This window comes from Coregonus lavaretus (genome assembly GCF_964263955.1).
Source record: "Coregonus lavaretus genome assembly, chromosome: 22".
In the NCBI taxonomy this organism is placed as follows: domain Eukaryota; kingdom Metazoa; phylum Chordata; class Actinopteri; order Salmoniformes; family Salmonidae; genus Coregonus; species Coregonus lavaretus.
This window is the reverse complement of record NC_140009.1, coordinates 7,261,495-7,286,161: the sequence shown is the minus strand read 5'-3', so window position 1 is coordinate 7,286,161 and position 24,667 is coordinate 7,261,495. Positions and strand designations below refer to the sequence as shown.

Below are 24,667 nucleotides of genomic sequence, written 5' to 3'. Positions count from 1 at the left end.
GCACAGCCAGAAGGGGACTGGCCACCCCTCAGAGCCTGGTTCCTCTCTAGGTTTCTTCCTAGGTTCCTGCCTTTCTAGGGAGTTTTTCCTAGCCACCGTGCTTCTACATCTGCATTGCTTGCTGTTTGGGGTTTTAGACTGGGTTTCTGTATAGCACTTTGTGACATCTGCTGATGTAAAATGGGCTTTATAAATACATTTGATTGATTGATTGATTGATTGACTATAGATAATGGCCCATGTCCTATACTATAGATACTGCCCCATGTCCTATACTATAGATACTGCCCCATACTATAGATACTGCCCCATGTCCCATACTATAGATACTGCCCCATGTCCTATACTATAGATACTGCCCCATGTCCTATACTATAGATACTGCCCCATGTTCTATACTATAGATACTGCCCCATGTCCTATACTATAGATACTGCCCCATGTCCCATACTATAGATACTGCCCCATGTCACATAATTTAGACATGACCGGGAAACAAAACAAAACCTACAATCCCTTTTATTCTACTTTACTTTACATTTTAAACCTAATTTAAGGCTTCTATTCAATCCGTATCGTGGAAGTTCAGCGTTACAGCGTGATTGACATTTAAAGGCAATGTTCCCTCTTTAGCGGAGACTGCATTCACGGTAAACGCTGCAATATGTCGTCTCAATCGGAAATTATCTTTACATTTCCATCGTGCAATCTGTAACGCTTCAGTGATCCAGATTTACTAGAGCCCATAAAGTGTGTATTTTCAGTGGTTTAAATCCCAAAAGTCATCAGGAGACACTTCTTTCCTACTCCTCAGAATAACCTCTGACCCTATTTGTGACCCTGGTCTAAGTCTTTCCTACTCCTCAGAATAACCTCTGACCCTATCTGTGACCCTGGTCTAAGTCTTTCCTACTCCTCAGAATAACCTATGACCCTATCTGTGACCCTGGTCTAAGTCTTTCCTACTCCTCAGAATAACCTCTGACCCTATCTGTGACCCTGGTCTAAGTCTTTCCTACTCCTCAGAATAACCTCTGACCCTATCTGTGACCCTGGTCTAAGTCTTTCCTACTCCTCAGAATAACCTATGACTCTATTTGTGACCCTGGTCTAAGTCTTTCCTACTTCTCAGAATAACCTCTGACCCTATATGTGACCCTGGTCTAAGTCTTTCCTACTCCTCAGAATAACCTCTGACCCTATCTGTGACCCTGGTCTAAGTCTTTCCTACTCCTCAGAATAACCTCTGACCCTATCTGTGACCCTGGTCTAAGTCTTTCCTACTCCTCAGAATAACCTCTGACCCTATCTGTGACCCTGGTCTAAGTCTTTCCTACTCCTCAGAATAACCTATGACTCTATTTGTGACCCTGGTCTAAGTCTTTCCTACTTCTCAGAATAACCTCTGACCCTATATGTGACCCTGGTCTAAGTCTTTCCTACTCCTCAGAATAACCTCTGACCCTATCTGTGACCCTGGTCTAAGTCTTTCCTACTCCTCAGAATAACCTCTGACCCTATCTGTGACCCTGGTCTAAGTCTTTCATCACATCACACAAACCCCAAGTTCAGTGGGCTGGCAGGGACATGATGGAGGGCATGCCCATGGGGTGAAGTTGGGGTCAGTAGGTGGATTAGACATGCCCTGCCCTGGGGTGATGTGTCTGTGTGTTGGGAGTGGCTATGAGACCGGCACAGGCTGGCAGTGGTTGAGGAAGCAGTGGCACGACACACACGCGCAGTGAGATGTGGGTTGGGTCTGAAGTCATCATAACCTGGTGTGTACATTGGCGATGCTTTTTGGTGGAAGGTCCTTGACGGAGAGCTCTCCCGTATCTCCCCCGGTGTCTCCTGCCCCATGGTCGGTGCTCTCACAGCTGCTCTGTGGCGACTCTGGAGGGGGCTTGTACAGAACGCTGGCCAGCAGGAAGAACAGCGTGCCAAGAACCTGACAGAAGGAGGTTATAGAGAATGAGACATGCACTATGGTTACAGGAGGTTATAGAGAATGAGACATGCACTATGGTTACAGGAGGGTCTAGAGAATGAGACATGCACTATGGTTACAGGAGGGTCTAGAGAATGAGACATGCACTATGGTTACAGGAGGGTCTAGAGAATGAGACATGCACTATGGTTACAGGAGGGTCTAGAGAATGAGACATGCACTATGGTTACAGGAGGTTATAGAGAATGAGACATGCACTATGGTTACAGGAGGTTATAGAGAATGAGACATGCACTATGGTTACAGGAGGTTATAGAGAATGAGACATGCACTATGGTTACAGGAGGTTATAGAGAATGAGACATGCACTATGGTTACAGGAGGGTCTAGAGAATGAGACATGCACTATGGTTACAGGAGGGTATAGAGAATGAGACATGCACTATGGTTACAGGAGGTTATAGAGAATGAGACATGCACTATGGTTACAGGAGGTTATAGAGAATGAGACATGCACTATGGTTACAGGAGGGTATAGAGAATGAGACATGCACTATGGTTACAGGATGTTATAGAGAATGAGACATGCACTATGGTTACAGGAGGTTATAGAGAATGAGACATGCACTATGGTTACAGGAGGGTCTAGAGAATGAGACATGCACTATGGTTACAGGAGGGTCTAGAGAATGAGACATGCACTATGGTTACAGGAGGGTCTAGAGAATGAGACATGCACTATGGTTACAGGAGGGTCTAGAGAATGAGACATGCACTATGGTTACAGGAGGGTCTAGAGAATGAGACATGCACTATGGTTACAGGAGGGTCTAGAGAATGAGACATGCACTATGGTTACAGGAGGGTCTAGAGAATGAGACATACACTATGGTTACAGGAGGGTCTAGAGAATGAGACATGCACTATGGTTACAGGAGGGTCTAGAGAATGAGACATGCACTATGGTTACAGGAGGGTCTAGAGAATGAGACATGCACTATGGTTACAGGAGGTTATAGAGAATGAGACATGCACTATGGTTACAGGAGGGTCTAGAGAATGAGACATGCACTATGGTTACAGGAGGGTCTAGAGAATGAGACATGCACTATGGTTACAGGAGGTTATAGAGAATGACACATGCACTATGGTTACAGGAGGTTATAGAGAATGAGACATGCACTATGGTTACAGGAGGGTCTAGAGAATGAGACATGCACTATGGTTACAGGAGGTTATAGAGAATGAGACATGCACTATGGTTACAGGAGGTTATAGAGAATGAGACATGCACTATGGTTACAGGAGGGTCTAGAGAATGAGACATGCACTATGGTTACAGGAGGGTCTAGAGAATGAGACATGCACTATGGTTACAGGAGGGTCTAGAGAATGAGACATGCACTATGGTTACAGGAGGGTCTAGAGAATGAGACATGCACTATGGTTACAGGAGGGTCTAGAGAATGAGACATACACTATGGTTACAGGAGGTTATAGAGAATGAGACATGCACTATGGTTACAGGAGGGTCTAGAGAATGAGACATGCACTATGGTTACAGGAGGGTCTAGAGAATGAGACATGCACTATGGTTACAGGAGGGTCTAGAGAATGAGACATGCACTATGGTTACAGGAGGGTCTAGAGAATGAGACATGCACTATGGTTACAGGAGGTTATAGAGAATGAGACATGCACTATGGTTACAGGAGGGTCTAGAGAATGAGACATGCACTATGGTTACAGGAGGGTATAGAGAATGAGACATGCACTATGGTTACAGGAGGGTCTAGAGAATGAGACATGCACTATGGTTACAGGAGGGTCTAGAGAATGAGACATACACTATGGTTACAGGAGGGTCTAGAGAATGAGACATGCACTATGGTTACAGGAGGGTCTAGAGAATGAGACATGCACTATGGTTACAGGAGGGTCTAGATAATGAGACATGCACTATGGTTACAGGAGGTTATAGAGAATGAGACATGCACTATGGTTACAGGAGGGTCTAGAGAATGAGACATGCACTATGGTTACAGGAGGGTCTAGAGAATGAGACATACACTATGGTTACAGGAGGTTATAGAGAATGAGACATGCACTATGGTTACAGGAGAGAGAATATAATTCTCTCTCAGTTAAACAAACATTTGATATGGTCACGAGTATAAAGAAAGTCCTATAACAGAATTCTACAACAGTCCAGACAGTATGTAGGCCTTGAGTTACCTTGTAGATGATGCCAGCCATGAGTGTATAACGGCTCATGGCAGAGTTCTGGTAGAGGTAGCAGGAACCCTGCTCTCCACACTGGTCCTGCCACAGCAGGCATGAGATGTCGATCACAGAGCCAAACGCTATCGGGCCTGGGATGCCACCTTCAGGAAGAACATATCACATTATATAATGCTTGTTGTTGGGACTCTCAGGCTACAAGGCCACATTTATCAAATCAAATTCAGCAACAGCATGAAATACCTAGACTTCGCACCACGATCCACTGGATCCCCAGTCCAAAGGACCTCTGGCTGTCTGGAACACACCTGTAGGGGGCGACAGAGAGCAGTTCCGATTCACAGTTCACACACTGAGGTTACTCGTTCAGACATGGTTATAACAGAATATACCACAGTTCTCTCGCTCTCTTTTGACTGTCTGGTCTGTACCCACCTGAGGGTAGCAGTGAGGGTTAGGGTCTGTACCCACCTGAGGGTAGCAGTGAGGGTAGGAGTTAGGGTATGTACCCAGCTGAGGGTAGCAGTGAGGGTTAGGGTCTGTACCCACCTGAGGGTAGCAGTGAGGGTAGGAGTTAGGGTATGTACCCACCTGAGGGTAGCAGTGAGGGTTAGGGTCTGTACCCAGCTGAGGGTAGCAGTGAGGGTTAGGGTCTGTACCCACCTGAGGGTAGCAGTGACGGTTAGGGTCTGTACCCACCTGAGGGTAGCAGTGAGGGTTAGGGTCTGTACCCACCTGAGGGTAGCAGTGAGGGTTAGGGTCTGTACCCACCTGAGGGTAGCAGTGAGGGTTAGGGTCTGTACCCAGCTGAGTGTAGCAGTGAGGGTTAGGGTCTGTACCCACCTGAGGGTAGCAGTGAGGGTTAGGGTCTGTACCCACCTGAGGGTAGCAGTGAGGGTTAGGGTCTGTACCCAGCTGAGTGTAGCAGTGAGGGTTAGGGTCTGTACCCACCTGAGGGTAGCAGTGAGGGTTAGGGTCTGTACCCAGCTGAGGGTAGCAGTGAGGGTTAGGGTCTGTACCCACCTGAGGGTAGCAGTGAGGGTTAGGGTCTGTACCCACCTGAGGGTAGCAGTGAGGGTTAGGGTCTGTACCCACCTGAGGGTAGCAGTGAGGGTTAGGGTCTGTACCCACCTGAGGGTAGCAGTGAGGGTTAGGGTCTGTACCCACCTGAGGGTAGCAGTGAGGGTTAGGGTCTGTACCCACCTGAGGGTAGCAGTGAGGGTTAGGGTCTGTACCCACCTGAGGGTAGCAGTGAGGGTTAGGGTCTGTACCCACCTGAGGGTGGCAGTGAGGGTTAGGGTCTGTACCCACCTGAGGGTAGCAGTGAGGGCAGGGATACTACACAGGAAGGTGAAGGAGATGACGATGAAGAGGAAGGTGAGGAAGGCTGGCATGTGACTACAGGAGCTGGTGCACTTCCCATCCAGAGCCAGACCCTCCTGCCCCAACGTGACGTTCCCCTCCACCACACAGCTGCAGCCAGAGTACACCTGACCAGGGACACCATAGAGAAGGGACAGAGTCAACATGTATACTGACTTCCAATCGTTCATCTTCATTAACTATTATATCTCATTTAACTCATTTATTTAATTTATCTTCATTTAACACACATCTAACACAGACAGTAGACCTGTTACACAGATTCTGTCCTGCCTATCGATTTTTTAACAAGTCCAGCTGTAATCAGAGTGAGATCTTTGCTGAAGGGTTGGTTGGCTACCTGTCTGCCTGTGGAGACCTCAGTGTGGTTGATGGTCCTGCAGCCTGCGTGGCAGGGGGAGTAATACATCACACCGTCAGCTCCACACACTGGGTTATAGAGCTCTCGTAAACAGTGACAGTCTGCATTACAGCCCACCGTCAGGTTGTCCCCCAACCAAGAGCTGAGAGAGAAAGAAAGAGAGAGAGAGAGAAATAGAGTTGAAAGGTTGTTTATGTATGACATCCATGATCAATATCTCTCTCTGTATGCAGTAGTATTATACTGTGTCATAGTTCTAGTCGGTCCCCCTGTGCACCAGTCTGTAGGGTTGCCACAATTACGTACAACCGTGTAACCGACGGTGTTGGATGAAGACCGTCAGGAAAATAAAATAACCGTCATAAACGTTTTTTTTTTTTTTTTTATCGGCGATAACATGTACTCTTAGCAACATGATCACTTTGTTTCCCCTTGCTGAAACAAGCAAGGTGTTCTAGCAAACAATGAATAGAATGGGCTTGGAACCTCTAACCCTGGCAATTTGACTGGGAAACTCATAGGTACACTCACAATGGCTGCCTGGTATTGTGATGCAATAATTTCCATGGTAATGTAGAATGTTAATTCAAATGATGTTAACTGATGTGGCTCATGCAATGTCATGTGTTTTTTGTAATGTCAGCGGAGTTGAAATCACAACACATATTGGTGGGTACACTCTAGGTTCAAAATATACAGGTTATCCCATGACTCCTTGCGCCACTATTCAACAAGGGACCAGCTTCCGCATGTGGAATGACTGGGAGTGAATGGTAGCAGCACAGAAAGTTAACCATCAGAGTGAAAAATAAACACAATCATAGTGAATTTCAGCTAACTACTCAGTGAAAACATAGCATAGCTGCTTTACTGTCATTCTATTCATTTAGACGTTTAAACAATTATTTACAGACACTTTATTAGTGGATTTCCTGACCGCTGGTCACGTTTTCACTGCTAATCCTGTACAATCCAGCAACGGTGCTGGTCCCATGAATCTGTTTATTTTCGAACGCTTCCGTATGGAATTATTACGTTGTCTTAAACCTTTCCATCTTCAACCTGGCTTTTACTTCTAGCTGTGCTCCTATGGGTACACTCAGGGGGAGATACGGACACAAATTGAGATTCTGACTACAGGGAGTACAGCTATGACCGGAAGTTACTTTTACGTAGCAGGTTAGGATAATTAAGATGGCAGGTTAGAAGACTTAGTTAGGTTAAGGTTAGGAAAAGGGTTAGGGTTAGCTAAAATGCTCTCCTAACCTGCTACGAAAAGTAAATTCTGGTTGTAGCTGTACTCCCATCTAGCCACATCATTGACTTGAATGGGGACGCCCGTTCTATTCATTCCATTTCTATGGCAGCAGATGCGGTCAGGAGTGGAGGAAAGGAGAAAATGTGCGTACAATAATAACTATATACAGCGGGGGAAAAAAGTATTTATTCAGCCACCAATTGTGCAAGTTCTCCCACTTAAAAAGATGAGAGAGGCCTGTAATTTTCATCATAGGTACACGTCAACTATGACAGACAAAATGAGGAAAAAAAATCCAGAAAATAACATTGTAGGATTTTTTATTAATTTATTTGCAAATTATGGTGGAAAATAAGTATTTGGTCAATAACAAAAGTTTCTCAATACTTTGTTATATACCCTTTGTTGGCAATGACACAGGTCAAACGTTTTCTGTAAGTCTTCACAAGGTTTTCACACACTGTTGCTGGTATTTTGGCCCATTCCTCCATGCAGATCTCCTCTAGAGCAGTGATGTTTTGGGGCTGTCGCTGGGCAACACAGACTTTCAACTCCCTCCAAAGATTTTCTATGGGGTTGAGATCTGGAGACTGGCTAGGCCACTCCAGGACCTTGAAATGCTTCTTACGAAGCCACTCCTTTGTTGCCCGGGCAGTGTGTTTAGGATCATTGTCATGCTGAAAGACCCAGCCACATTTCATCTTCAATGCCCTTGTTGATGGAAGGAGGTTTTCACTCAAAATCTCACGATACATGGCCCCATTCATTCTTTCCTTTACACGGATCAGTCGTCCTGGTCCCTTTGCAGAAAAACAGCCCCAAAGCATGATGTTTCCACCCCCATGCTTCACAGTAGGTATGGTGTTCTTTGGATGAAAGCATTCTTTGTCCTCCAAACACGACGAGTTTAGTTTTTACCAAAAAGTTATATTTTGGTTTCATCTGACCACATGACATTCTCCCAATCCTCTTCTGGATCATCCAAATGCACTCTAGCAAACTTCAGACGGGCCTGGACATGTACTGGCTTAAGCAGGGGGACACGTCTTGCACTGCAGGATTTGAGTCCCTGGCGGCGTAGTGTGTTACTGATGGTAGGCTTTGTTACTTTGGTCCCAGCTCTCTGCAGGTCATTCACTAGGTTCCCCCGTGTGGTTCTGGGATTTTTGCTCACCGTTCTTGTGAGATCTTGCGTGGAGCCCCAGATCGAGGGAGATTATCAGTGGTCTTGTATGTCTTCCATTTCCTAATAATTGCTCCCACAGTTGATTTCTTCAAACCAAGCTGCTTAGCTATTGCAGATTCAGTCTTCCCAGCCTGGTGCAGGTCTACAATTTTGTTTCTGGTGTCCTTTGACAGCTCTTTGGTCTTGGCCATAGTGGAGTTTGGAGTGTGACTGTTTGAGGTTGTGGACAGGTGTCTTTTATACTGATAACAAGTTCAAACAGGTGCCATTAATACAGGTAACGAGTGGAGGACAGAGGAGCCTCTTAAAGAAGAAGTTACAGGTCTGTGAGAGCCAGAAATCTTGCTTGTTTGTAGGTGACCAAATACTTATTTTCCACCACAATTTGCAAATAAATTCATAAAAAATCCTACAATGTGATTTTCTGGAGAAAAACAAATCTCAATTTGTCTGTCATAGTTGACGTGTACCTATGATGAAAATTACAGGCCTCTCTCATCTTTTTAAGTGGGAGAACTTGCACAATTGGTGGCTGACTAAATACTTTTTTCCCCACTGTATATAGATATAGTACCAGTTAAAAGTTTGGACACACCAACTCACTCAAGGGTTTTTCTTTACTTTTACTATTTTCTACATTGTAGAACAATAGTGAAGACATCAAAACGATGAAATAACGCATATAGAATCAGGTAGTAACCAAAAAAGTGTTAAACAACAACAAACTTTTTATTTTAGATTCTTCAAAGTAGCCACCCTTTGCCTTGATGACAGCTTTGCACACTCTTGGCATTCTCTCAACCAGCTTCATGAGGTAGTCACCTGGAATGCATTCAATTAACAGGTGTGCGTTCCTTAAATGTTAATGTGTGGAATGTCTATCCTTCTTAATGTATCTGAGCCAATCAGTTGTGTTGTGACAAGGGGGGGTATACAGAAGATAGCCCTATTTGGTAAAAGACCAAGTCCATATTGTGTCAAGAACAGCTCAAATAAGCAAAGAGAAACGACAGTCCATCATTACTTTAAGACATGAAGGTCAGTCAATACAGAACATTTCAAGAACTTTGAAAGTTTCTTCAAGTGCAGTCGCAAATACCATCAAGTGCTATGATGAAACTGTCTCTCATGAGGACCACCACAGGAATGGAAGACCCAGAGTTACCTCTGCTGCAGAGGATAAGTTCATTAGAGTTACCAGCCTTAGAAATAGCAGCCCAAATAAATGCTTCACAGAGTTCAAGTCACACACAAATCTCAACATCAACTGTTCAGAGGGGACTGTGTGAATCAGGCCTTCATGGTCAAATTGCTGCAAATAAACTACTACTAAAGGACATCAATAAGAAGAAGAGACCTGCTTCGGCCAAGAAACAGTAGCAATGGACATTAGACCAGTGGAAATGTGTCCTTTGGTCTGGAGTCCAAATTTGAGATTTTTGGTTCCAACCGCCGTGTCTTTGAGAGACGCAGTGTGGGTGAACGGATTATCTCCGCATTTGTAGTTCCCACCGTAAAGCATGGAGGAGGAGGTGTTATGGTGTGGGGGTGCTTTGCTGGTGACACTGTCTGTGATATATTTAGAATTCAAGGCACACTTAACCAGCATGGCTACCACAGCATTCTGCAGCGAAACGCCATCCCATCTGGTTTGGGCTTAGTGGGACTATCACTTGTTTTTCAACAGGACAATGACCCAACACACCTCCAGGTTGTGTAAGGGCTATTTTATCAAGAAGGAGAGTGATGGAGTGCTGCAACATGATGACCTGGCCTCCACAATCCCCTGACCTCAACCCAATTGAGATGGTTTGGGATGAGTCGGACGGCAGAGTGAAGGAAAAGCAGCCAACAAGTGCTCAGCATATGTGGGAACTCCTTCAAGACTGTTGGAAAAGCATTGCAGGTGAAGCTGGTTTAGAGAATGCCAAGAGTGTGCAAAGCTGTCATCAACGTAAAGGGTGGCTATTTGAAGAATCTCAAATATAAAATATATTTTGATTTGTTTAACACTTGTTTGGTTACTACATGATTCCATATGTGTTATTTCATTGTTTTGATTATTCTACTATGTAGAAAATAGTAAAAATTAAGAAAAACCCTTGAATGAGTAGGTGTGTCCAAACTTTTGACTGGTACTGTATATAGTTATAATTATTTTATTTTAATTATTTTTTTGCTATTCGAACGGTTATTATGGAGACCGTGGCCATTTGGCTTGCCAATTACCGCCATGCAAAATTCCATGACCGTCACAGCCCTACCAGTCTGTTCAGCTAACATTCCACTCCTTTGTACTCAAAATAATAGGTATGACGAAATAATGTCAAATATTCCTTCTAATGGACACAGATGGTCTCTCCACCGGGCCTGGTCTGGGCTTACCTGTTGCGGAGGTTGTTGGCTTGCTCATAGTACTGTTCATTGTACTCCTTGTTGTACTGATGGCCCGGTGGCAGGTTGCTGCGGTAGGGGGAAGTCACCCCGGCCATGGGGATGTTGGGACAGTGGATGAGGAAGATGAATATGGCCAGTAGACTGATGAGCGCACACACCATGCAGAACCTAATGATGCCACGGCAACGTAGGTTCAGCTTCTTCACGATGTAGCCGCCCAGGAAAGTGCCCCCTCCGCCCGCAGGCACCACCATGTAGCCTGGTGGGAGGAGAGGGAAGGTTAGTACCATGTAGCCTGGTGGGAGGAGAGGGAAAGTTAGTACCATGTAGCCTGGTGGGGGGAGAGGGAAGGTTAATACCATGTAGCCTGGTGGGGGGAGAGGGAAGGTTAGTACCATGTAGCCTGGTGGGAGGAGAGGTAAGGTTAATACCATGTAGCCTGGTGGGAGGAGAGGTAAGGTTAATACCATGTAGCCTGGTGGGAGGAGAGGGAAGGTTAATACCATGTAGCCTGGTGGGAGGAGAGGGAAGGTTAGTACCATGTAGCCTGGTGGGAGGAGAGGGAGGGTTAATACCATGTAGCCTGGTGGGAGGAGAGGTAAGGTTAATACCATGTAGCCTGGTGGGAGGAGAGGGAAGGTTAATACCATGTAGCCTGGTGGGAGGAGAGGGAAGGTTAATACCATGTAGCCTGGTGGGAGGAGAGGGAAGGTTAGTACCATGTAGCCTGGTGGGAGGAGAGGGAAGGTTAATACCATGTAGCCTGGTGGGAGGAGAGGGAGGGTTAATACCATGTAGCCTGGTGGGGGGAGAGGGAGGGTTAATACCATGTAGCCTGGTGGGAGGAGAGGGAGGGTTAATATCATGTAGCCTGGTGGGAGGAGAGGGAGGGTTAATACCATGTAGCCTGGTGGGAGGAGAGGGAAGGTTAGTACCATGTAGCCTGGTGGGAGGAGAGGGAAGGTTAATACCATGTAGCCTGGTGGGAGGAGAGGGAAGGTTAATACCATGTGTATGTGAGGGATGAGGATGGATGAGGATGGAGGCATAACTAGCTAAATAGTAGTACTGTGACTAAGGGTGCTTTCACATATCCCCTGTATGATCCAGATCCTGAAGCATTAAGTACCCTGATCCACGCTATACAGGATGGCTGAAACGCAAACAAACCCTGGCTGAAACGAATACGGGTCCAAGATCCAGAGTACCAGGTATTGTGACGTGGCAGCGTGAGTCGCATGGAACTTTCCCCCCCATTGTAAACAAGCTAGCTCGCTAACGTCATGTAGAATGTGCATCTCACATCTTGAAGTGGATATTTTCAGGTCTTGCGAAAGTACAAATAATTCTGTAGAATTCTCACAAATGCTTCGGGAAACCGAATCAGAGAATGTCATACGTGAAAACACCCCATGAGAGGTAGGGTTTCTTATATGTCACATGCACTCAGGGGTGAAACTAGATGTAATATATTCCTGGTAGGTGACCAATTGTTTTTTTCTTTATGAATAGAATTACATCCCTGTTAATTTAGCAGGATCCCTGTGGGCCTAACAGTAAAGATTTGTCATTTTACTTTTAAAATATATTACCTTTTAATGTGGCATAAACACAACCAGTCATGATGTTTTCATCTGATTGTCAAACAATCACTTCAATAGGCTCCTGTAAGACGGGATACCTGCGCATGTACATCTCCTCTAAAGTCATTTCTGCATTCGTACAGTGCACTGTGCATCCACCATTTGATGAATGGAAAGAGACATCTGTTACAAAACACCAAAAAGTCTAATGATTAGGCCTACACTTGAAACCTGAATTGATGCGCCCACAGCTGTTGTGCGCGTCTTGGCCACTCATCTCTGCCTTCACAAAATGTAACTTTTATCGTTGAACCACACCAGATGTATGGAGCGTATTCCACAAGTTTTCAAGTCAATTTGAAAAAAAGATATGCGACTGACATGCGCTAATGATAAATAGTAGTGTAAATAGCCTACAGTTTCCTTGGCATCTTTGTGTGAATTATTGTGATAGGCTCAAGTTCAACAGGTACGGCATACAGCAACTATTTATTTTGCCGGTGCATGCAGGGGTGAAAGTAAGCCGGTAAGGTCCGGTACGGAGTACCAGCGGTACGGAGTACCAGCAAAATAAATAGTGATGGTATGCCGTACCAGTTAAACATGAGCCTATCACAATAATGAATACAAAGATGCCAAGGAAACTGTAGGCTATTAGAGCCTGGTTGTGTTCGTGTTCTGATGCTCTCTCACCAAACCAGATGGCTGCCTCAGATGCACTCAGGCTGAACTGAGACTCTAGGAACTTGGGGCCGAAGGTGGACATGCCAGCGATGAGGGTGGCCTCTGTGGCCCCCGCCAGACACAGGAAGAGGAAGGGAGGGTTTTTCAGCAGAAGCAACACTGACCTGGAGAGAGAGAGATGGAGAGAGAGAGTGACAGAGAGAGAGTGACAGAGAGAGAGAGAGAGAGAGAGAGAGAGAGAGAGAGAGAGAGAGAGAGAGAGAGAGAGAGAGAGAGTGAACAGGGTTATTTCTTTAGTAAGATATTCTGTTCTTAATTAAAGTAAGGCTCATCCATAATCTCTAACACTAAGACCTGGGCCCATTTAGCCTTTTAGATATACTGTATATGAACACACTCTTGGTGGTATCTAGAACCAAAAAGGGTTATTCGGCTGTCCCCATAGGAGAACCCTTTGAAGAACCACTTTTGGTTCCAGGTAGAACCCTTTTGGGTTCCATGTAGAACCCTTTCAACAGAGGGCTCTACATGGAACCCAACAGAGTTATACTTGGAACCAAAAAGGGTTCTACCTGGAACTAAAAAGCGTTCTCCTATGAGGACAGCAGCAGAACCCTTTTTTAACCTTTTTTCTAAGAGTGTAAGTTTATTTGGACAGAGATCCTAGATCAGCCCTCCTACTCTGAGATACTTTACTACCATGTTATATAACACTATGTAATCTGTGTCCTGTTTCCTCTCAGTAATCCCCCATTGCCATGGAGAACCAGTCTAAATGGAGCCATAATAAACACAGCGACTATGCATGGAAGGATAACAACACTATCTTATTTAAGGCCTAGATTCAATCCGGACCGCGGAAGATCCGTGCTATAGCGCGATTGACATTGAGCCGACATATGTCGCATTTACTGTGAATGCGGAAACATTGCCTTTAAAATGTGAATAGCTGATCTCAGTCTCATGGTGTGAGAGTTAATTGGTAGAGAAGTAGAGTGGAAGGCATGGTTCCTCTTGTATCGTAGAGTCACCTACTGTACCTAGGCATGTCTTTCACTGACTTCCCAAACTGAGGGTCTGATGCACTGGCCTGACTGCCATCTTTCAGCTGATGGGCCTCAGACACACGCATGGCCACATACTTCTGAGAGCCTGGAGAGAGAAGGGCGAAATCCAGATATATATATGTTGATGTCAAAGACTGCGTTAGTTGCTGATCTGATTGGGAAGTGTTCTGTTTTGTGGTGCTGGTGAAGTGACAGTAAGTTGGTCAGTAACCTGGTAGTTGGCGTGGGTAGCCCAGGATGGGCAGGGCGATGACCAGTGCTGCGGCTCCTCCTGCCAGGAAGCCAATCCACCAGGCCCCTACCCACAGAGGGTTCTCTGGAGTCAGCTCTGTCCTACACACAGGGAGGAGGCACAGAAGAAGACATGAAGAAGAGGACAAAGAGTGTGAGATTGCCAATAATTAAGTAAATGTTACACTGCAAATGACCACTAGAGGGTACTATTCAATATCTGTAGAATGGCCACTAGAGGGTACTATTGTATATCTGTAGGAAGGCATTTCTCCTTTTAAGGTGAAACCATTTTTATACAGTCTCCGGGTCCAGCTGATTCAGATACGGTAAGTACTGACAGATTAAGGAGCTGTTCCTCTGAGCTGAGTCCAGGTGTATGGTAGGTGGAGACAGACAGATAGATGGAGGTACTCACGTCATGTGGACCTCTATGGACAGACGGAGGTACTCACGTCATGTGGACCTCTGTGTAGATGTTGAGGAAGTATCCTCCTAGGAGGTACCCTGCTGCTGGACCCACGATGGCTGCTGTATAGAAGATCCCTGAGGAGACAGACAGACAGAGACCAGAGGAGAGCTGCGTCAGTTAGGGACTACTTACTTCCCCTCAAACGGGTTAAAAGACCTCATTGTTCCTGTCTAAACGGTGCTTTCCCGAGTGGCGCAGTGGTCTAAGGCACTGCATCGCAGTGCTAGCTGTGCCACTAGAGGTCCTGGTTCGAATCCAGGCTCTGTCGTAGCCGGCCGCGACCGGGAGACCCATGGGGCGGCGCACAATTGGTCCAGGGTAGGGGAGGGAATGGCTGGCAGGGATGTAGCTCAGTTGGTAGAGCATGGCGTTTGCAACGCCAGGGTTGTGGGTTTGTTTCCCATAGGGGGCCAGTATGAAAAAAATAAAATAATCTATGCACTCACTAAATCGCTCTGGATAAGAGCATCTGCTAAATGACAAAAAAAATGTAAAAGACCTCATTGTTCCTTCCTCAACTTAGTTAAAAATACCTCATTGTTCCTTCCTCAACTGGGTTAAAAGACCTCATTGTTCCTTCCTCAACTGGGTTAAAAGACCTCATTTTTGATGGTTTGGTTTTCATCTGTGTTGTTTATTTTGATTGATAACACAGAGACAGACTGAGTCCGTTCACTGAGTTCTCACTGGAGTCAGTGAAGTGGCGATTGTCTTCTATTGCCTCTGTTGCCATAGAAATGAGAATAGCAGGTGAGAGGCACAATTCAAGGGCATATTATTGATGTTTGTGGTGAAACTGCTGAATGGAAAGATGGGAGGTATAAGGGAGCCTGAGAGGGTCAAAATTGTAGGCCTGATTCTGGATGTGACATTGATCCTCCTTGATGGCAGGTCAATAGGGAACAGATGTAGCGGGGGTTTCTGTGGCTTGTCTGCTGAAATTCAGTTGGAGACAAAATGACATAATGTTACCCACATCCAAGTTGAACAATTGTAATCAACATCCAAGCTCAATCAACAGGGGTGTAACAGTCTGTCATTGTTTTAGAGTTCAATCCTGCCATTCTGAGCCATTAGATACAATCCTCACTACACGTATGATTTCACATCTAACGCGTGTCTTTCGTGAGTCATTCTCGGCCAAGTGACATCTCATGGGTAAGCCTAATGACCATCACACCAGTGAATCAGACTATGCTCACATCCCCACATCCTGTTTCCTGTCATTCCCCCCTCGTCTGACGAGTCTCACAGCATTCTGGTTACTGCTGCTGCGCCACTCTGTGGTCTCGGACCACCCACACACGCCTAATGCAGAAGAAACCACCTGGTTATAATTCACACAGGGTATCAGTCAGCCGCCAAAAACAAAGCCAGCACAGGAAGAAGAAGAGTATTTGGACGATGGTCTACACCATCTGCAAATCAAGTAAGCCATGATCTGCAGAACACAGGTCCTTTGACACGGTACACTTACGTTTAAAGGAAACATTGTAACATTATTAAAAACAATGGAAACTTTTCTCTAGTGGATGACAAAGATATGCACCACATGAATAAATATGAACAGTGTAGGAAATACAAAACATATCAGAAAAAGATCAGAACAACGGTCAAAGAGTGTTGTGCTTAGTGACTCACCGATGTACACTGGAGCGTAGCTGGACTTGACGTTCTCGTCCAGGTAGGTGACCCCAAGAGTGTAGAGGGGCGTTGCTCCCACCCCATGCAGGAACTGGCCCAGCATGAAGACAAAGCGGTAGCTGGACAGGCCCCCGCCCTCCCTCTCATGGCACGGGCTGGTACGGTTCCCCGTGCACACCCCTGTCCGCTCGGGCATGCTTACCTGGTACGGGGGAGTGGTGAAGTGGGGCAGGGCGAACACCAGAGATCCCAGCGCCATAACCAGCACCCCACTGCCCAGCCAGCGAGGCTTGTGCCCCGTCCCACCAAAGTAACTGACAAAGGCCAGGCACACACAGGCAGCGATGTCGTAGGAGCTGGCGATGAGCCCCGTCTGGTAGCTGCGCAGGTCAAAGCGTCTCTCTATTGAGGTCACCACGGTGTTGATGAAGCCGTTGATAATCATGCCCTGGAGGAAGGAGGCCACACACAGGAAGAACAGTACCCAGCGAGGGGTGTTGAAAGTCTGGATGACTCGGGGCGTCAGGGCCCCCCAGCCACACAGCCCTTCTGAGTCTGTGGGGATGAATGTGAGGCCCAGCGGGGTCTCCGCAGGTACCTCGCCCATGTAAAGCTGTCCAGGCAGTGGCGTAGCAGCCCCGGTGAGGATGATGCGGCTAGCGGGGCCGTTTCCAGCGGGGCTGCCAGGGCCTGAACCCACTGGGCTATCCTCCTGAGAGTCCAGTGGGCTGGGTGTCTCTAGGCAGGGGCCCATAGGTCCGTCCTGGAGGTCCAGGAGCTCCTGCTTGGAGCTGAAGGAGACGTCGGCATTGAGCAGGATGGGCATGGCCACAGGGAGGGGCTCTCTGAGAGGGATAGAAGGGCCTGGGAGACGGGAGGACTGTGGGGGAGAAGGAGCGTGCTGTAAGAAAGGGATATTTTTCTCCTTTTGGCTACTGTCTGTACTCCTATCTCACCCAGTGTCTGTGTATGCCATTGAGCAGTGAAAGTGTCTGCAGGTCGAAAGCAGTCCTCTGCCAGAGGGGACCACTACACAGGGGAACGGACAGGACGTGCCTTACTGGGGCCTCTGGGAAACGTCATCCTAAAGAAGGAGAGAGGAGAGGACCGTCAGACATTATCACAATGTGTTCTTTTAAAAATATGAAAATGTGGGGATTCAAAAAATAATGTTTAGAATAAAACAGGTGAATTTAATGTAAGACAATTCCTTCCTGTCTAGTGCCTGCTGACAGATAGAGTGTGTGTCTCTGGTCTGGTCGGGTTTAGCCCGGTCTCGTGGTACTGTACTGTACTGCCTATTACCCTCCTGTGATGGTGCCAGGGCGCTGGAGCGGTCCAGAGGACCAGAATAAAACACTAAAGGGATTATCTCTGCATGGTAGAGCTGGTCCAAGGAAAGTCTGTAACACTTTAACACAACTACACAGCTCTTCTCTGTCCAGACACACAGGTTCAAATCAAATCAAACTTTATTTGTCACATGCGCCGAATACAACAGGAGTAGAGCTTACCGTGAAATGCTTACTTACAAGCCCTTAATCAACAATGCAGTTCAAGAAAGAGTTAAGAAAATATTTACCAAATAAACTAAAGTAAAACAATTATCAAAAGTAACACAATAAAATAACAATAACGAGGTTCCCCTCAAACAAACACAGCAGTTATCTCCCCATTTTACAGACATACTGTGAGAGTGTGATTTGAAGGAGTCAGGCGCAGGAGGGTAAATCACAGAATACAGAGTTTATTCCGTAGTACACGGTTACGCTGGATAGTGTCAACAGTCCAGTGCGCAAAACAGGCGCACTGGAACAAATACAGGCACACAGGGAAAATATACCCCGGCAATACAACGTACAGGTAGCTCCACCGATGCTACACTCATCTCACATGAAACAATCACCCACAAGGACAAGGGGACAGAGGGAACACTTATACATGTACTAATGAGGGGAATATGAACCAGGTGTGTGTAATTGACAAGACAAGACAAATGGAATGATGAGATATGGAGGGCAGTGGCTAGAAGGCTGGTGACGACGAACGCCGAAGCCTGCCCGAACAAGGAGGGGAGGCAGCTTCGGAGGAAGTCGTGACACATACTCTATCTATTCAGTGGATGTTCCCTATATACTCTACTGGCTCTAAAGAACATTATCCTCCATGAATGACAGTTGAAATACTTTGAATAATATCTCTGATAAAGTAATGGTACCATATGAGGGTAATAATGTATGCAAATGAACCCAGTGACTGCACATGGTTATGTGGAACAGAAGGAAGAGAGCACAGGCTAACAGGTGAACCAAAGGTCATTCATCTGGTGATCAGCTAACCCCTAGATCTCTCACCCCACCCCACCCCACCCCACTTCACCCCACCCCACCTCACCTCACCCTACCTCACCTTACCCCACCTCACCTCACCCCATCCCATCTCACCCCCCCTCACCCCACCTCACCACACCCCACCACCTCACCTCACCGCACCCCACCTCACCCCACCCCATCTCACCACACCTCACCCCATCTCACCACACCTTACCTCACCTCACCCCATCTCACCACACCTTACCTCACCCTACCTCACCCCACCTCACCTCACCCTCACTCCACCTCACCTCACCCTACCTCACCCCACCTCACCTCACCCTACCTCACCCCACCCCACCTCACCTCCACTTCTCATTCCCCACAATGACTAAAGAAATGAAAAGGGATGGTAAGGCAGCGGTACTGAGGTGTAGGCCTAACTCTGTCAACGGCTTTGTGTGTGTGTGTGTGTGTGTGTGTGTCCACGGTTCAGACAGCTGGCCACAGCTATAGTAGGTTTTCTCCTCAATAGTCCTATCTTTACATAACACTGTTTAACAATGCAAACTCTCTCACAGTTGAAACAGAAACACAGTGCCCTTATACCATAGGCATAGCAGGGATTGACATGAAGGAAGGGTTGTCCTATTACCTGGGGCAAGTGAACTGAGTAGTCATGCTAGTTGAGCGTGCTGGGAGGTTGCCCATTTGGGCAGGTGATTTAAAAAAGTAAAAACAACCAAACTGCAAAGAATCCCAGTAGCCTAAAACTGATCTTATTATTTTCTAGATACAGTGCATTCAGAAAGTATTCAGACCCCTTGACTTTTTCCACATTTTGTTACGTTACAGCCTTATTCTAAAATGATTAGAATAAAACAGGTGAATTTAATGTAAGCCAATTCCTTTCTGTCTAGTGCCTGCTGACAGATAGAGTGTGTGTCTCTGGTCTGGTCGGGTTTAGCCCGGTCTCATGGTACTGTACTGTACTGCCTATTACCCTCCTGTGATGGTGCCAGGGCGCTGGAGCGGTCCAGAGGACCAGAATAAAACACTAAAGGGATTATCTCTGCATGGTAGAGGTGGTCCAAGGAAAGTCTAACACTTTAACACAACTACACAGCTCTTCTCTGTCCAGACCCACAGGTTCAAATCAAATCAAATGAAACCATATTTGTCACATGGTAGGTTGCCCATTTGGGCAGGTGATTTAAAAAACGGAAAACAACCAAACTGCAAATAATTCCAGTAGCCTTTTGTTACAGCCTTCTTCTAAAATGGATTAAATTGTTGTTTTTTTCCCCTCATCAATCTACGGAAAGTATTCAGACCCCTTGACTTGTTCCACATTATGTTACGTTACAGCCTTATTCTAAAATGGATTAAATCGTTTTTTTCCTCATCAATCCACACACAATATCCCATAATGACAAAGCAAAAACTGGTTTTTAGAAATGTTTGCAAATGTATAAAAAAAAAAAAACTGAAATATAACATTTACATAAATATTCAGATCCTTTACTCAGTACTTTGTTGAAGCACCTTTGGCAGTGATTACAGCCTCGAGTCTTCTTGGGTATGACGCTACAAGCTTGGCACACGTATTTGGGGAGTTTCTCCCATTCTTTTCTGCAGATGCTCTCAAGCTCTGTCAGGTTGGATGGGGAGCGTTGCTGCACAGCTATTTTCAGGTCTCTCCAGAGAAGTTTGATCGGGTTCAAGTCCGGGCTCTGGCTGGGCCACTCAAAGACATTCAGAGACTTGTCCCGAAGCCACTCCTGCGTTGTCTTGGCTGTGTGCTTAGGGTCGTTGTCCTGTTGGAAGGTGAACCTTCGCCCCAGTCTGAGGTCCTGAGCACTCTGGAGCAGGTTTTCATCAAGGATCTCTCTGTACTTTACTCCGTTCATCTTTCCCTCGATCCTGACTAGTCTCCCAGTACCTGCCGCTGAAAAACATCCCCACAGCATGATGCTGCCACCACCATCCTGGTTTCCACCAGACTTGAACCTTGGCATTCAGGCCAAAGAGTTCAATCTTGGTTTCATCAGACCAGAGAATCTTGTTTCTCATGGTCTGAGAGTCCTTTAGGTGCCTTTTGGCAAACTCCAAGCGGGCTGTCTGGCCACTGTACCATAAAAGCCTAATTGGTGGAGTGCTGCAGAGATGGTTGTCCTTCTGGAAGCTTCTCCCATCTCCACAGAGGTACTCTGGAGCTCTGTCAGATAGACCATCGGGTTCTTGAACACCTCTCTGACCAAGGCCCTTCTCCTCCGATTGCCCAGTTTGGCCGGGCAGCCAGCTCTAGGAAGAGTCTTGGTGGTTGCAAACTTCTTCCATTTAAGAATGATGGAGGCCACTGTGTTCTTGGGGACCTTCAATGCTGTAGAAATGTATTTGTTAACCTTCCCCAGATCTGTGCCTCGACACAATCTTGTCTCGGAGCTCTACGGACAAGTCCTTCGACATCATGGCTTGGTATTTGCACTGACATGCACTGTCAACTGTGGGACCTTATATAGACAGGAGTGTGCCTTTCCAAATCATGTCCAATCAATATAATTCACCACTGGTGGACTCCAATCAAGTTGTAGAAACATCTCAAGGATGATCAATGGAAACAGGATGCACCTGAGCTAAATTTCGAGTCTCATAGCAAATGGTCTGATTACTTATGTAAATAAGGTTTATATATATATATATATATATATATACAGTGGGGAGAACAAGTATTTGATACACTGCCAATTTTGCAGGTTTTCCTACTTACAAAGCATGTAGAGGTCTGTAATTGGTACACTGTCATTGGTACACTTCAACTGTGAGAGACGGAATCTAAAACAAAAATTCAGAAAATCACATTGTATGATCTTTAAGTGACTAATTTGCATTTTATTGCATGACATAAGTATTTGATACATCAGAAAAGCAGAACTTAATATTTGGTACAGAAACCTTTGTTTGCAATTACAGAGATCATACGTTTCCTGTAGGTCTTGACCAGGTTTGCACACACTGCAGAAGGAATTTTGGCCCACTCCTCCATACAGACCTTCTCTAGATCCTTCAGGTTTCGGGGCCGTCGCTGTGCAATACGGACTTTCAGCTCGCTCCAAAGATTTTCTATTGGGTTCAGGTCTGGAGACTGGCTAGGCCACTCCAGGACCTTGATATGCTTCTTACGGAGCCACTCCTTAGTTGCCCTGGCTGTGTGTTTCGGGTCGTTGTCATGCTGGAAAAACCCAGCCACGACCCACCTTCAATGCTCTTACTGAGGGAAGGAGGTTGTTGGCCAAAATCTCGCAATACATGGCCCCATCCATCCTCCCCTCAATACGGTGCAGTTGTCCTGTCCCCTTTGCAGAAAAGCATCCCCAAAGAATGATGTTTCCACCTCCATGCTTCACGGTTGGGATGGTGTTCTTGGGGTTGTACTCATCCTTCTTCTTCCTCCAAACACGGCGAGTGGAATTTAGACCAAAAAGCTATATTTTTGTCTCATCAGACCACATGACCTTCTCCCATTCCTCCTCTGGATCATCCAGATGGTCATTGGCAAACTTCAGACGGGCCTGGACATGCGCTGGCTTGAGCAGGGGGACCTTGCGTGCGCTGCAGGATTTTAATCCATGACGGCGTAGTGTGTTACTAATGGTTTTCTTTGAGACTGTGGTCCCAGCTCTCTTCAGGTCATTGACCAGGTCCTGCCGTGTAGTTCTGGGCTGATCCCTCACCTTCCTCATGATCATTGATGCCCCACGAGGTGAGATCTTGCATGGAGCCCCAGACCGAGGGTGATTGACTGTCATCTTGAACTTCTTCCATTTTCTAATAATTGCGCCAAGAGTTGTTTGCCTTCTCACCAAGCTGCTTGCCTATTGTCCTGTAGCCCATCCCAGCCTTGTGCAGGTCTACAATGTTATCCCTGATGTCCTTACACAGCTCTCTGGTCTTGGCCATTGTGGAGAGGTTGGAGTCTGTTTGATTGAGTGTGTGGACAGGTGTCTTTTATACAGGTAACGAGTTCAAACAGGTGCAGTTAATACAGGTAATGAGTGGAGAACAGGAGGGCTTCTTAAAGAAAAACTAACAGGTCTGTGAGAGCCGGAATTCTTACTGGTTGGTAGGTGATCAAATACTTAAGTCATGCAATAAAATGCAAATGAATTACTTAAAAATCATACAATGTGATTTTCTGGATTTTTGTTTTAGATTCCGTCTCTCACAGTTGAAGTGTACCTATGATAAAAATTACAGACCTCTACATGCTTTGTAAGTAGGAAAACCTGCAAAATCGGCAGTGTATCAAATACTTGTTCTCCCCACTGTATATTTTTTTTTATGCAACAAAATCTAAAAACCTGTTTTCACTTTGTCATTATGGGGTATTGTGTGTAGATTGATGAGGGAAAAAATGTATTTAATCCATTTTAAAATAAGGCTGTAACATAACAAAAATACAAAGAATTCCAGTACTGATCTTTCTGATTCCTCCCCTATGTGTAGGTGAAAGGCAGGCAATATACGGTATGGCACTTTTGCGTGTAAATAGCTAATTTACATTCTTCAGGCAAGTGATCATAATCTTCGGGCAACCAAAAAATGCTCCTGATTTGCCCAATGGGCAAGTGCCTTTCAGACTTTATGTCAATCCCTGAAATACTTCCTTTCAGACTGTAAATCACTGGCAAAGTATAGCTACACAGCAGCCAACATTGCCTTTGCTTTCATTTTCCCTTGAAGAGCTCACTAGCTAATCAAATTCTACAGTTCAGACGCCATCTCATCAAACCTATCCCAACACAATAAACAGAAATCAAAAAGAATTGAAAGCATTTAGTCAGATAACACTTGGATATTTCTACGAAGTACACCATTCTTTCAAACATAAAAAATACCTTATCAAACATACTCCTTGTTGCTTGGTTTGTAGAGACCATTTTCTGTTTTAATTTTGAAAACATTCTATTCAATATAATCCAACTGCTTTGGAACTTTCAGGATCCCTGCAGAAACAGTTTGGCCTGCCAACATTCTTCAGAGCCATAAACATGTGATGTCTTGTTCAATGATCGCTAAACCCATTTAATTGTTTTGGTTCCTTAATGTTTGGTGAGCAAGTATTACGAAAGCAAAGCTAACAACCGTTTTAAACATCCAATTGAAGTGAGCACAGTGCTGTTATCTTTTATTCTGATAAGACTCGTTTTAAGAAACTATTTTCTTCCTTAGCTTTGGGAGCTACGCAGTAACTGTTTTCTCCTCGTTCACATAATCTACTATCCTAATCCTTCTCTCCTCAGTACAACATCATTTAGTTCATTTAGTTAACAATATAATCAGATTGAGGAAAAATTCTAACTAAAATTAAATAAAATAAAAATCCTTAAATTCACCAAACTGTCTTTTTCAATGTTTTCTCAATTACTCTTCAATACCAATCATGAAGCATTACAGCAAATACTAAGTCAATATTAAGCATGAATAGCATCTTACTGCCACTCCTCCTCACGGTAATCACAAAGAAGAGAGAAAGTGAGAGAAACAGAGTCAAGGAGAGAGATGAAGACTGAGGTGTCCCAGGTTCTAACCCTGTCTCTCCAAGACTTTTAAAGGCTCACGCTGAGACAGCACAATTCCCAACCCTGACGTGTGGATCCGGCTGATGACGACCCACCGTTACAGCAGCCAATACACCTGGGTAATTGGCTAGAGCTCACCACCACCTCCCACTGACCACCTTACCCGACCCAGACACACACACACCATCGCTGTATAATACAGTATAATATAACATAATATCATATCATATAATAACCGCTGTATTATACAGTAATAGACTATTTTCGGATCACACATCTCAGGGATCAGAGGTCAAAAGGTGGAATTGCAATCAATGG

The 24,667-nt window shown here is 45.6% G+C and overlaps 1 protein-coding gene across 1 annotated transcript; it reads right to left on the bottom strand.

Annotated features, from left to right (window-relative positions):
- Positions 1–1,768: 1,768 nt before the first annotated feature.
- LOC311149652 (solute carrier organic anion transporter family member 4A1-like) lies at positions 1,769–17,281 on the bottom strand (the record flags this gene model as incomplete). The annotated part of the gene is made up of 11 exons (XM_084186849.1): positions 1,769–1,948; positions 4,184–4,332; positions 4,433–4,497; positions 5,501–5,679; positions 5,913–6,075; positions 10,763–11,033; positions 13,051–13,205; positions 14,082–14,193; positions 14,320–14,441; positions 14,795–14,885; positions 16,453–17,281. 11 exons carry the CDS (start codon positions 17,279–17,281, stop codon positions 1,769–1,771), a joined length of 2,316 nt encoding a protein of 771 aa, XP_084042975.1.
- Positions 17,282–24,667: the final 7,386 nt, after the last annotated feature.